Source organism: Rattus rattus, chromosome 11, assembly GCF_011064425.1.
Source record: "Rattus rattus isolate New Zealand chromosome 11, Rrattus_CSIRO_v1, whole genome shotgun sequence".
NCBI classification, from domain to species: domain Eukaryota; kingdom Metazoa; phylum Chordata; class Mammalia; order Rodentia; family Muridae; genus Rattus; species Rattus rattus.
In genome coordinates, this window is record NC_046164.1 from 57,679,780 (window position 1) to 57,693,134 (window position 13,355).

The 13,355-nt window shown below is 37.8% G+C and overlaps 1 protein-coding gene across 4 annotated transcripts in view; it reads right to left on the minus strand.

Moving 5' to 3' along the window:
* The window catches only part of Slit2 (slit guidance ligand 2), a 327,841-nt gene that overhangs the window by 13,878 nt on the left and 300,608 nt on the right, over positions 1–13,355 (minus strand). For all 4 annotated transcript variants that reach the window (XM_032916904.1, XM_032916902.1, XM_032916903.1 and 1 more), the window contains 3 exons: positions 9,228–9,365; positions 8,844–9,084; positions 7,508–7,638 (listed from right to left, as the gene is read on the minus strand). In XM_032916904.1, coding sequence (XP_032772795.1) covers positions 7,508–7,638; positions 8,844–9,084; positions 9,228–9,365 — 510 coding nt within the window. The remainder of the gene's footprint in view (positions 1–7,507; positions 7,639–8,843; positions 9,085–9,227; positions 9,366–13,355) is intronic.

Below are 13,355 nucleotides of genomic sequence, written 5' to 3' on the forward strand. Positions count from 1 at the left end.
ATCTTAGCCAAACGGCCGAGAAGCTATAGAGACAGTTTCTTAAAGATACATTTTATTTAGAAACCTGGAACATTCAGGGGCAGCATTGAGGAGAATGCTGCAAAGTCTATGTTCCTTAGCTTGTCCAACTTCTAATGAAGTGTGTAGCCTAGAAGTGTGTAGGTGTCATAATTTCTTCTTCAGTAGAGAAATATAAATAATAAGGACAACAATTATCAGTGATACTATCCATGGAGTACCGTTTACAAACATCACACACATTATAATAGTTCTTTTAAGACTCATAAGAGCTGAACACCTCATTTCCAAAGGTGACACAAGTAGCTGGTGGCTAAGCAGACCTGAAAGCAGATGCTTGCCTTGAGTGTCTATGCTTCTGATTATCAAGCAACACTTTTTAAATGAGAATTACCTCCAATATGCTTGTAATTAAGCATCCACGTTAACCTGCTATCCTCAGCTCTCCAAAGTGAATCAAGGACAATCACATTTTAAGTGACTTTGTATGAAGATTTGACAACTTGGTACATCTAATAAAGATTACTGAATTGCGAAAAAGAATGTAATTTGACAACGAAAGCCTGGAGGTTATACAAATGCATTTTAAGCATGTCTTTTGCAAATTGGATCTGGATCCTATTTTCAAATTATGAGTACGATTCATATTAAGATTTTTCTCTCACTAAATGATATAAATGTCTAATCTGACAAAAGCCCGATAAAAATTATCACCGAGGCAAATTCTATTTATATAATTTTACAGCAAAGAGAGAATAGATATGAACCGTTTAAAGGGTTTATAAAATTAATGATCTCATTGTCTTTGTTTCTCAAGAGGGTATTGTGTCTCAGGACCAAAAGAGACTGTGTCTGGATAGAAAATGGTCACCATTTACGTTGGTACGCAATGATGTCTTTTGCAGTAGGAGATGCAGTGAGGCTGTTTAAGAATGTTGTACCTATGTATTCTTTTAACATCAAAGCACGATGGACGCCCAACACTTCCACTGTAAGATGTGCTGAGCTGTGATTGATTTTGCAATCCATCACAGTCACCTCCCTCCAGGCCCAGGTGCAATGACCCTCTGGGTCATGATGAGTATTGATGAACCTCCTTCCACCACTCCCCAGGGCAAGTTATAATGGAGGACTCACAAAACTAGCCACTGAACCACCCAACTTTGCCCTATTCAAGGGGGAACATAAATTTGATTTATTACTCTTAATCTGTACTTTAGGTTCACTCCCCTCATCAAATAATACCTAAGTATTATTTGAGTTTCTGCACTTAAAATTGTTATAAGAAAATCATGCAATTTTCCAATTGTGAAGTTTGCTATGTAAAAGCAGTTCTAAACGTTGGAGCTTATAAGAAAACTGGAACACCTTTTCTTTCTTCCATTTTTTTTTGTACTCTGCAGAACATATTCACAATGCCATTTTTATATTGCACAATCTACCAATTTGAATATATTCCAACAGTTTAATAAGGATGAAAATTCTTGTTCTGTTTCCTTTTTTTCTTTCCCGCCCTTTCCCTCCCTCTCTTTTGGTGACAATTGAATTTATTGCTTTTCCTTAAGAAATTTTAAATATTGGGTGACAAAATCCATACCATGGAACAGCAATGTAGGAGCCAATAAGAACAGCTTATTACCTCAGGTTGAGACTGTCAAGCTGGGCACGACTCATCCATAGAGATGATGATAATAACATCTACTCTAAAAGAGTACCTCTGCCTGTTCTTTTTAAATAAAAGGAGTAGGAAGCCAAGGGAGATTAAAAGGTATTTATGTCTACTCCATGTATTAGAGGTTTTAAGAATACATTTTTCTAGACTACTTTTCTAAATAACATATTTTGATCAGTGGTTTGAAGCAGATTTGTTTGAATAAAATACATTGAACTAGACATTAGGAAACTCTACTCAGTGAAGCAGGGGGTTTTTGGTAGCCTCGTATCCACTGCCTTCCAGAGATGAGGTCAATTCATAATCCGCCAGCAGGATCAGGTACTGGGCCCTACCCTCTGTCCTGTCCAGCACTGTGGCATTTGCATGTGTTCTTCCAAAGCTCCAAGACTGCATGGGAAATCAATAATGCTTCTAATCCGTGATGAAAATGAGAGATGAAATGGAGAAATTCAGAGAGATGTCACAATTTGTCCAATGTAATAGTGCCCATGCAGACGCCTTCCCAGATAGCACGTGAGAATGGCTGAATGTTTATCTTAAAAAGGATGTAAATATTCTGTCTGCCCCCAAGGGAGACCATCTTTTGTGTTCCACTGTACTGAAGCTCTTCTTTCCCTTCATCTCTATTTCAGTTTATCCACCTTTCTCCCTCTTCCCTTTCCCCTTCTGTCTCTTCTACTTCTTCTCCTCCTTCTTATGCAATTGGATAATGTAAACAGTGTAAAGCCCAGGAAACCTAGCAGCTTGCAGTAGAAAATGCCATGGAGTCATGACAGTCTCCTATATGCATAGTTTCGTACACCACTATGGTACAGCATTCTGATTGACAAATCTTTCACAGTGCTTCTGGAGAAGCTATATAATTTTGTGTATGATATTAATATTTATTGAAAGAATGGAGCATATGCTTTTCATTTAAAAATTTGTAAAAAAAAACCTATAAATTTATGTTAATATCAGTTAAAAGAAAGTTGCTTTGATAAGCAGTAAATTAGTATTGTGTTTGAGAATTATAATGTACTTTTAGCCTTTGAATAGTGTTGAATATAGTATTATGGTTATGCATTCATTCATTCTCCCAATCCTTCATGACATTATTATTGGGTCATTTTATGTACCATTCTCTAAATTAAAAAGTCAAATATGTTTCCAGAACCTGCATTTGATCACTGGTTACACAGCTCACTTCATTTGTTGTTACAGATTGGAACCTATAGGCTAGGGATGTTAGCAAATGTTTAACAAGTCATTAGGGAGAATAAACCTATATTTGTAGCATTTGATGATTGTGGTGATAGAAATATTGCAGACATGGTTGATATTAAAACAGTACCAAGCCTGATATGTGTCTTAGGCATGTCATGAGTTCACAAAACAGCTTAAACGATTCCACTAGCACAAGTTGTTCTTCAAGTCTACTCCATAGAACAGAGCAGTGACTGGGTTTGTAAGAATATGCAAAATTTCAGACCCTGGATTCCCTCAATCAGAAAGGAGTGGAGGGCCCCAGTATAGCCTCTCCCACTACTGACTATATTTCAGATGCTGGGAGTCTATACTTATCTGTCTTAGTCAGGGTTTCTATTCCCGCACAAACATCATGACCAAGAAGCAAGTTGGGGAGGAAAGGGTTTATTCAGCGTACACTTCCACACTGCTGTTCATCACCAAAGGAAGTCAGGACTGGAACTCAAGCAGCTCAGGAAGCAGGAGCTGATGCAGAGGCTATGAAGGGATGGGTCTTACTGGCTTGCTTCCCCTGGCTTGCTCAGCTTGCTTTCTTAAAGAACCCAAGACCACCAACCCAGGGATGGCTCCACCCACAATGGGCTGGGTCCTCCCACCTTGATCACCAGTTGAGAAAATGCCTTAAGCTGGGTCTCATGCAGGCATTTCCTCAACTGAGGCTCCTTTTCTGTGATAACTCCAGGTTGTGTCAAGTTGACACACAAAACTAGACAGTACAATATCTTAAAAAAAAAAAAGGTTACAGTCTTCCGTGATGATGTAAGAAATAAGTGGATAAAATGCGCTACTTTGTACTGAAAAAAAAAAAAACTCTATCTTTTTTCATCAATATCCATAAAGGTATATTAACTCTCCTATGTATTTAAAGCTTTAGTTCTTATTTTTATATTTATGCCTCTGTGCCTCTGTGTGGGTATGTGGTCATGCATTAGATGGCTGTAGAGGCCACAGGCACTAGAGACATGGAGCTGGGTGTACAATGGTTCTAAGTTTTCTTAGTGTGGATGCAGGCAAACTTCTGGAGGAGCATCCGGGGTTCCTAGTCACTGAGCTACATCTGGCCCTCATAATTTCTAATAGTAGTTGACGAAGTTTACAGAGCTGTTATTTTCTTAGCAAAATCACCTTTGTTTCATCTAAGAAAAATAGCATTTTTTCATTTAAAACAATATTCTATTTAGATTAGAAAACAAACTTCTAAGTAAATCAAGGTCTGACCTGTGATATCCTTCTGCTTCTGCTAATCCATTTGTCACAATAACTCATATATGATTTTAAGTGAATTTTAAATGAATTTAAGTGAATAAGTGAATTTTTTAAACTAAAAAAAAATCCTACAGGAACAAAACACACATATGTGATTGTTTTTCCCTAATATTAAAAAACATCCATTTTAATCCAAGTTGAGAAGAAATCAATCAAATGATAAAGTGTACCTGAAGTAAAAAAATTAATTTCCAAATGCAATTTTCTCATAGAGCATTAAGCAATATATAATGTAGGAAATGTTGCTCAGAAAATTAAAATTTATATATCATAAATTATAGCAAGGAAACCAAACCAAACAAAAACAGTTATCTAAAATAAGAATATTTAATTACGTCCTTTAAAGCAACAGTGTGTACTTTTCATAATGTTATATAAAGTTGAATGGAAATATTATTTGAAAATTCAATTTAACTGGATATTTTGTAAGTGCCTCCCAGGAGCCAATTGCAATGGTGCTACTGATAGATTATTTTACTAAAGTAATAGAGAAATAGCACCTTTCACTCATAACTTTTAGAAAGGGAGGAACAGCCACGAAGGCTATGCCATTTTCTGTCCTTTGAAGATAAGCTATAAAACTAGAGTAGTGTTAAACTGCAAAGGGAACTTGGAAGGAAACGGAGGATTAGAAATAAACCCGCCCTATGCTGGATGCCAAGAAACCAGCCTGTGGATGGAGAACAGAAGGAAAACATCTTTGTACTGAAGTAACCTTTTCCTTTTAAAATTCATTTTGGGAAATGGTGACTCTACGATGCCAGTAGCTATTATTATTTACTGATTTATATTAATTGTCCAAATATTTTGTTTATTTGTTACTTCTCAGTGTAACCTCACAAGACAGCACTATTATTTATTGTCTGCATGGTTGGACCAGACAGGTGATGAAATGTGCCTAAGGGACAATTTTAGGAGCACATTTTTCTACTACTTCAGCATTCTATGAGTGCTGATTGCATCCAAATGGTTCAGAGCTCAAAACAATGTGCCGTGGAATTGGGGCAGGAACCCTCCTTCCACCCAACCTCTCTTTTCATGTCCACCTATACTTTATGTAGATTCTTAGAACACAAATATCTATTTCTTAACTCTTTTCTGACGTCATTCATGCATGTATGTATGTATGTATGTATATATATATGTATGGATGGATGGATGTATTCTGCGACAGGGTCTCTCTGTTGTGCAGCACTGTCTGTCCTGGAACTCTCTATGTATAGCAGGCTGGCCTATTGAATGCCCGTAGATCTGCCTGCCTCTGTTCCCCAAATGCTAGAATTAAAGATGTACGCTACCACACCTGGCCTCCACTCCTTTTAATGAATATTATAACTTCGTAATCCCTCAATTTCTTGCTAAGGTTTTCTCACTTTTTTGTCCCTGCCTTTCTACCTTTTGGTTTTTAGAATATTAATGATGTTCTGAATATTCAAGTATAATTTAATATAATATAATACCCGACTATTAGCTTAATTGTTGCCTGCCTTTTTAAACTGTGAAATAATGTAATAACTTGTCCAAATTGCATGTTTTAACTTGAAATACAAGAATGAAATAGAACCTGTTGTCAAGACCAAGGAACATGTCTCTATTACATAATTTTCTAATAGAAACATGAGCTTTTGGCTTTAAGTGGAGAATGCGCAACATAATATTATTTTTATGACTGTCATAGGACATACGCTATTTTGCATTGAGGTAAAAATGAGAATAAACATAGAATGAAACAAAAAAGGCCTTTCCAGTGAGTCTTCATTTGGGAAAATGACTTGAGTTCTTCAAACTTATCCAGAAATATTTTGGTATATTTTATGTGGATGTTAGCTTTAATATACCAACTCAAGGATCTTGATTATGGTTTGGAATGGTTCTGTAGTGCACCACTGTCATCAAAAAGCAAAAAAATAAAGTAAAACAAAATGGACTGCAAATTTATGAACTGAAACACTATATAGTTTAAAGGTTAATGATACAAAATGTTGGCTATAATTCATCAACATTTAGAGGTGAAATAACCATTGTATTCCACTTTAAAAACCAATAGTTGTGGGTCTGTTTTCCTGCTCTAAATAGTCCCACATGGCCTAGCTCACCACCAGAAGGACTGAGCAAATTCTACTCATGGCTGCAATTGGCATCTACATTCTCAGAACTATTTGAAGGAGCCAATGAGCTACGAAGGCTTCTGAAACACATTTCCATATTTATAGACAACACCCACAAGATTGAGATCACTTTCTCTACTTTATGTCATAATCAACATCCAGTCACGTGTGGCCAAGTGTATTTAGCCAACAGATGTGTTTTGTTCATAAACACAGTATTTTAAGTGTGAATCAAGTTGGGCATGGTGGCCCCAGCACACAGGAGGTAGAGGCTGATGGATCTCTGAAATGGAATCCAGCCTGGTTTCCAGAGTGAGCTCCAGGATAGGCAGGACTAAACAGAGAAACCCTGTTCTCGAAACAGTAACAACATCAATGTAAATATGAATCAGTATTTAAAGAAGAAAAAAAAATCACACTGAGTAAACAAAAGAACAATAAACTCTGAATCATATTTTTACTTGGCAGCATCCAAGGAGAATTGAATAGAAAGAAACTTGATTTTACTTCCCTCTACTGCAACATTTGTATCGCATTGCCTATCCCAAAGCTATTTGTCATGGAGGAAAATACACTTACAATGTGGGCCTTTTAAAGAATAAGAGTGAGAACTTAGTCTTTCCCTACAGTTTACTCACTTAATTCATTTAAGTTAACCTGCCTGGGAAAACTATGCATGTAAGTGATGTCTGCTGCATGATCAGGGATTATTGGTACTAAGCGTAATATGACGCTGACTGCCATAGCTTGACTATGCCATTAAATTCATTCACAAAATGTATAACCTCCAATGCAGCAATGTTGAAGTGTAGGGGATAGGGAAGCTACAAGATAATCAGGCCATGAGGACTCCGTCCTCATCTGGGAATTGTCTGACTCTTCAGGGAGAGGGTTACTTAGCATGAGTGGGTCCCCAAGGGAGGGCGAGTAGCCCCCTTTCCTCCCGTTATCTCTAGCATGTTCTCCTCCCCCCTTTTCTTCATCTATAGAATACGGCTGAAAGGAACTTCTTTGCAAGATGTGGGTGTTCTGATCCTAGATCTCAGGTATCCTGCTTCAGCAGTTGATAAAAAACTAGGCCACCTGCTATCACCAATTATCCCCATCCCTTCTCATTATACAACTGTAGAAGAAAAGCAGTTCTTCATTGAATAAGTGTTTTCACCTTAACCAGTAATTGAGAGATCTTCACCTGTAAATGGCAGAAGCCGGGTGAGAGCCGGTGTCATAGCTGGCTCGAACTCGCCCTCGATACAGTTCCACGGCAATGTGGTCCTTGTCTCCCTTGTACAAGAGGATGCCGCTGTCTTCATCTGTGGCAATCTAGTAGGAGGTAGCCCTGATGTTAGGATGCACAGTCAACCAAATGTGTTCATGCAAAGAAACAGGCTGATAAGTGAATGGGGAATTTTCATTATGGTTTGTCTTGTGGGTATGAGAAAAAAATGTTTGTTGAGATTGCTGTTTAAAGACAATTTGGTAATTGTTCTGTTGTAAATAAATCGATAAATAATTAAGAAAACCAGTAATACATATCTAAGTAAGTCTGTTAGATGTAATGTCAGAATTGTCTTTCCTAGAAAATTTTGTGTATCTGTATTTTTTCTCCTACTCTAAGCATTATTCTTGGTGCATATATATATATATATATATATATATATATATGTGGAGAAATAGGAAATATCTGCTTTAATATTACTTTCTTCTTTGGGGGGCTATTAAAGGACTTCCGTGAAAGTTAGATTTTAAAAGTCCTAATACCAATGTACTTTACATAATTTTTCAATGTGGCAAGCATGAGAAGGTGGATGGTATAGAGAGAGATTCTTAAAGGGTATCTGGCTCCCTCCCAGGATCCTCCCTCCGTAATTTCAGAAGCCATGCCTGTATTGTCAGTGCCAGGGTAAAAAAAAAAAAAAACACAAGGAGGAAAGGCTGTAAGAAGTGGGTCAAAAATATAAATTTTAAAATATATATTTTAAATTAAAAATATATTAAAGAATTTTGCTTACCAGATAAAACAAGTATGTAACCCTAATTTGTCCAAATACTCTACATTTATTATTCCTAGTCTTATAACTCATGCCTCAGGGGCATGAATGACTTCCTTAGTGGTAATTGTCTTTGTGGGAAGACATTGAAATGCTGGTTAATTCCACGGCTCTTTCTCAAGGCTTTGGGTGAAGAGTTGCAGATGATAGAGAGCCAAGTTAAGGGGTGGTGTCTCAGCTGTGTGCATCTCAGCTGTAGGTTTTAAAGAAAAGCCTTTCCGGTGTGCAGAGGAAGGAATGGCAAGGCCATAAAAACTAAAGGCAAAACACCTTCACTCAAAGTGTCAAATGAGTGGCAACTTAGGTGCCCAGTCCCCCGCCCCTTAATGAATTAACATACAAACAACATTGAAAGGAAAACATCTGATGCTTTTCACACAGGAAGCTTTTCTTTATTTCCTATCTCAAGCAGCTAAATGTGTCTCCCAATCAGTCCAGCTCGGGGGTGGGGGTTGGGGGAGGGTGGAGATCTCTCACCTGAAGTGTGATGTTTGTCTGAGGTCGAACCTTGGCTGAAGGAATCTGAAGATAGGACTCTTTGTTTACAAAATTCACACTGACCAATTTCTCACACTTCTCTCCCAAGTAGCCAGGCAAACACTGGCATATTGGTTCATTTATCCTGATGATACACTGGGCTCCATTCTGACAATCAAAATTATCACAGGGGCTGGTGCGAGGGAGGACCATGGGTGGAGAAAACTCACAGAACAAGCCACTAGCAAATACAAAGAAACATTAGGTTAGACTAGATGTGCTAGAGTCCTAGAGATGTCTCATCACACACACACACACACACACACACACACACACACACACACACACACACACACACACACACACACGTCCTCATGTTCTCACCTGTAGCCTTCAGGACAGACACATGTGTATCCGTTCACTGCATCTGTGCAATGAGCACCGTTTTTGCACTTGTTATCTTGGCAGTCATCAAAGTCGATGTCACAGTGCTCGCCAATGTATCCCGGAGTGCAGTCACACCTGATTCAACAAGGAGATAAAGTTTCAAACTTGACTGAGCCAAAAGATCATGAAGAACCGTGCATTTCATCTGGACAAAATAGCAACATCTTAATATCGAAACTTATTTACAACAGTCTAGTCCTTCCAATTGATGGATGTTTGTGCAACAGGATGGGAGGCATGGCTGTCTTACTTGAAGTCAGAGGAAAGATTAACTCCTTAATGACCGGGAGCATCCTACACCCAGATACAAAGATCTCACTGTACCAACGTTTCTCCCCCACTTCTTTATACTCTGCCTTCTCTTCTCTTTCTCTCCTTATGTTGTTTATAGTGTCCTCATTTTCTGTTCTTTTTAATTCCATTGTCTAATTGGATGATGACAGTCTTATGTAAATTTACAAAGAGGATTTTAAACATGCTGCAGTCATTCTGCCTGTCCTTCCCAAGTGCTAGGACTGCAGTCATATGCTACCATGGCTGGCAAATTTATAAAGACCATTAAGTATACTTTAAAAGTAGTAAGAGTTTTACTTTGTCATGGACCATATAACACTAGAAAAGAATATAATGTGAGGAAATAAAATTAACTACATCGGACACTGTGAGTTTTAATTAATGATTATGGAAGAGTTCCGTTGACTTGATGGACTGTGACATTGGATCCAGTACAAAATTTCTGAGGTCAATTCTATGGGCACTTTTTTTTTTTTTTTAGCTTTTTCACTCACATTGTATAGACACAAAATGGGTATCCATTCTATTGCTGATGGCAGACTGGGGAAATGGAGAGTATACTCTTTGAACATCTTTGCCATCCTTCTATGCATTTTAGGAATGTGGATTCAGTGAACACATAGTACCATTCCACAGAGCTGTGATACAGATGATAACATTGTCCCCTTGCACAGGTATCAATATTGTTGGAGAGAAAGCTTAAGCCTTTATCCCATGACATACCCTTTTAAGTGCCTCCTGTGGGAAGTAGATCTTAGGAATCTGACTAGACCCTTGACCCTGAGCTAGTATACCACACTGTTGGATAACCAGTTGCTCAAGGTTCCCTTTTAAAAAACTGTGCTCTGGTGCTGAGCGATGCACATCTACTGGTGTTATTACGGAAACCAGGACTTTCTGGTCCTCTAGGAAAATGTCTTACAGCACATGTAATGGTTTACAGAGCATTGTAGTATTCAATTAATCATGGTGACAGCTACTCATGATGTAAATTTTTCACAAGATTCCAGATACACAAAGCAGTAGCCTTCTCAGTGACATTAGATCCTGTCTACTCTGTCTAGTCCTGAACACTTATCATCTACTTATCCATGCTGGATATCCACACCTCTCCAACAGGAACTAAGCAAGGTGTTAATAATCACATCCACTTTTACAGCACTGATGTAAACGTGTTCAGGAAACCCTTAGGTAGCCGCCATGCTCAATATGACCAGGCCTATTGCCCACATCTTGTAGGCACAGCATCATCTCACATATCATATGAAAGCGCAGAGTATAGTAGAGTCCTTAGAGACCAAGGGAGTACCTCCTCAGAATTTTTATTATGGTGCCTTGTTAAAAATTTTGTTATTAACTACTGTTCATCTCTAATTGAATGTCATTTGCTAGCTTCATTCTATAATATTTAATAAGTACAGGAGGAAAAGAGAGTATATGGGGTTAGCAGCATCCAGTGTTTTAGGTGTTTCATGGATGAGAGATATACTCTCATATGTGTTGTGAAGCTATGGGGACATTGGAACTTGCATAGGTATGGCCACAGATGGGATAACACTTGTCCCTCAGAACACTCTTTTGTTGGGACTTCTTCAGTTTAAATAATAAGGCATCCATGAGTATGTTCCCTTTGAGTCTAAAGAAGGGTTTGTTTCTATTTTATGTGTATGTATACACACATGTATACATACATGACAGAAAACCATGTTTTTATCTACTGAGTTTTGACTTTGCAGTTAAATAGAATTCATATTCCAGTCTGGCTTCATTGTTAAGCCTGCTTTTCTTTTTTTTTCAACACATCAACATTTCTATTTTCTAGCTTAATGAAACTAAATATTTCAACACTCACCACATCATGTTTAATATATGTACATACTGTGTAATAATAGCCACAATACAATTAATTAAATATCCATCACTTCTCTGTGATGGCTAGTATTGTCTACTTGACAGGGGTCACTTGGGAGATGGGCTTCTGGGCATGCATATGAGGGATCATCTGGACTGCATGGGTTAAGATAGGAAGGTCTCCTGCTAGTGGGTGGTGCCATTCCTTGCCTGGTATCCCCGACTGTATAGATGAGGAGAGGAAAGTGAATGAAAGTGTGTCTTCACCTTGCTCTCTGCTTTCTGGTAGTTGATGTAATGTTGCTTCATGCTCCTGTCACCCTAACCACCTGGTCATGCATTGCACCGTGTGCCAGAGTAAATGCTTGTGCCTCCAAATTGTTTTGGTCAAGTGGTATTGTCACAGTATGAAGAAAAGAAACTAGTATCCCTTGTATAGTTAACACACACACACACACACACACACACACATTTACTTTTATAGTAAGAACAATTATGACCTCATCTCTTAGCAAATATATGGTGCTGTTAACAATAGGTCACAGAACACATGTCCCTATAAATTCTTAAGATTGGGGACTAATGTCCCTCCACTTCCATTACCCCTAAATCATGGCATTACCCTCTGCTCTGTTTCTATGAGCTCAACTTTTAAAATTCCAAATGTAATTAGCACCCCACATCATCTGTCTTCCTATATTTGGATTATTTCACATGCTGTAAAACAACATTTCAATTAAGACACTTAACATCCAAGTGTCCCTCTCCAATCTACAACATGGTATAATGTCGGCTCTACAAGGTATGTTAAATATTAAGTAAAATGCTATGTGTAAAGTCCCTAACATTTATTTAGGTATCAGAATGATCAAAAAGTGGCTTCAAATTTCATAACTATGACTCTTGAATTTCCAAGAAAGGTTTTTATATGTATTCTCTACTAATTATGCAGTATTCTATAAAAATATATTTAAATGAATAAAGATAGTTAAAAAAAACACCTGATTGAATGTGGCATTGCTGATTGCCACGGGTGTTGTCTGAAGATGCAAAATAAGGTTATTTACTGAAGCACTCATATATTAAAACAAATGGGGGTACCGTTCTTCTGAGAGAGCCATGCATGTTGCATGTATGGTTTAGAAAGTAAATGAGGCCTGCTTGCACTGAGGTTGCTTGGCTTTAACACTAAATCACAATAAAGAGGAGTACACAGCAAGCCTGAAGCTAAATGGACCCTAAGTGGCCGTACACATTCTCGAATAGATGGACGGGGCCCTGGAAGGGAGCTTCCATCAATGTTAATGTGGGCAGCGCCACTGAAGTGCTGAACATTAAAAAGAAGACGGGCTTTGAAACGCTCTGAATTATTTATCTGAGAAAAGAAATCAAAGTAAAAGATAAGAGAACCATACACTTAGCACAGTAGCTGTCTAGGAGATATTTTATGCCCTCTTTCCCCCAACTACTACTTTTTAAGTCCCTTAGAACTAGCAGCTATATCATGACCGATTATGCTGTCTTTCCCTTGGTTTAAGACAGGGAGGAGCATTTAAATAAGAATTTCCCTCCTCGTCTATGACCAACAAAGCCTATTACATCTCCTCAATTCTACTGTCTGATGAGGAATGAGGGAAGAAATATAAAATGTATACATGTAATGTAATATATATATATATATATATATATATATATATTGTTAGGACTCTAAATGCTAACTAAGATGTATTCTTGAAAATACTGCTTATGGCATGTCATGCTCTAAAAATATCTCACAGCAACTCAGGAGATTTATGGAGTGTAGATGAAGCATGAAAAGTCAGAGCAGCTCTGTCAACTCACTAATACGAAAAGGAAATTGAAGTAACATTATAACTTGTCCAAACAACATTTCTCAGTAAAGCTTTTCCCCACCAGCTC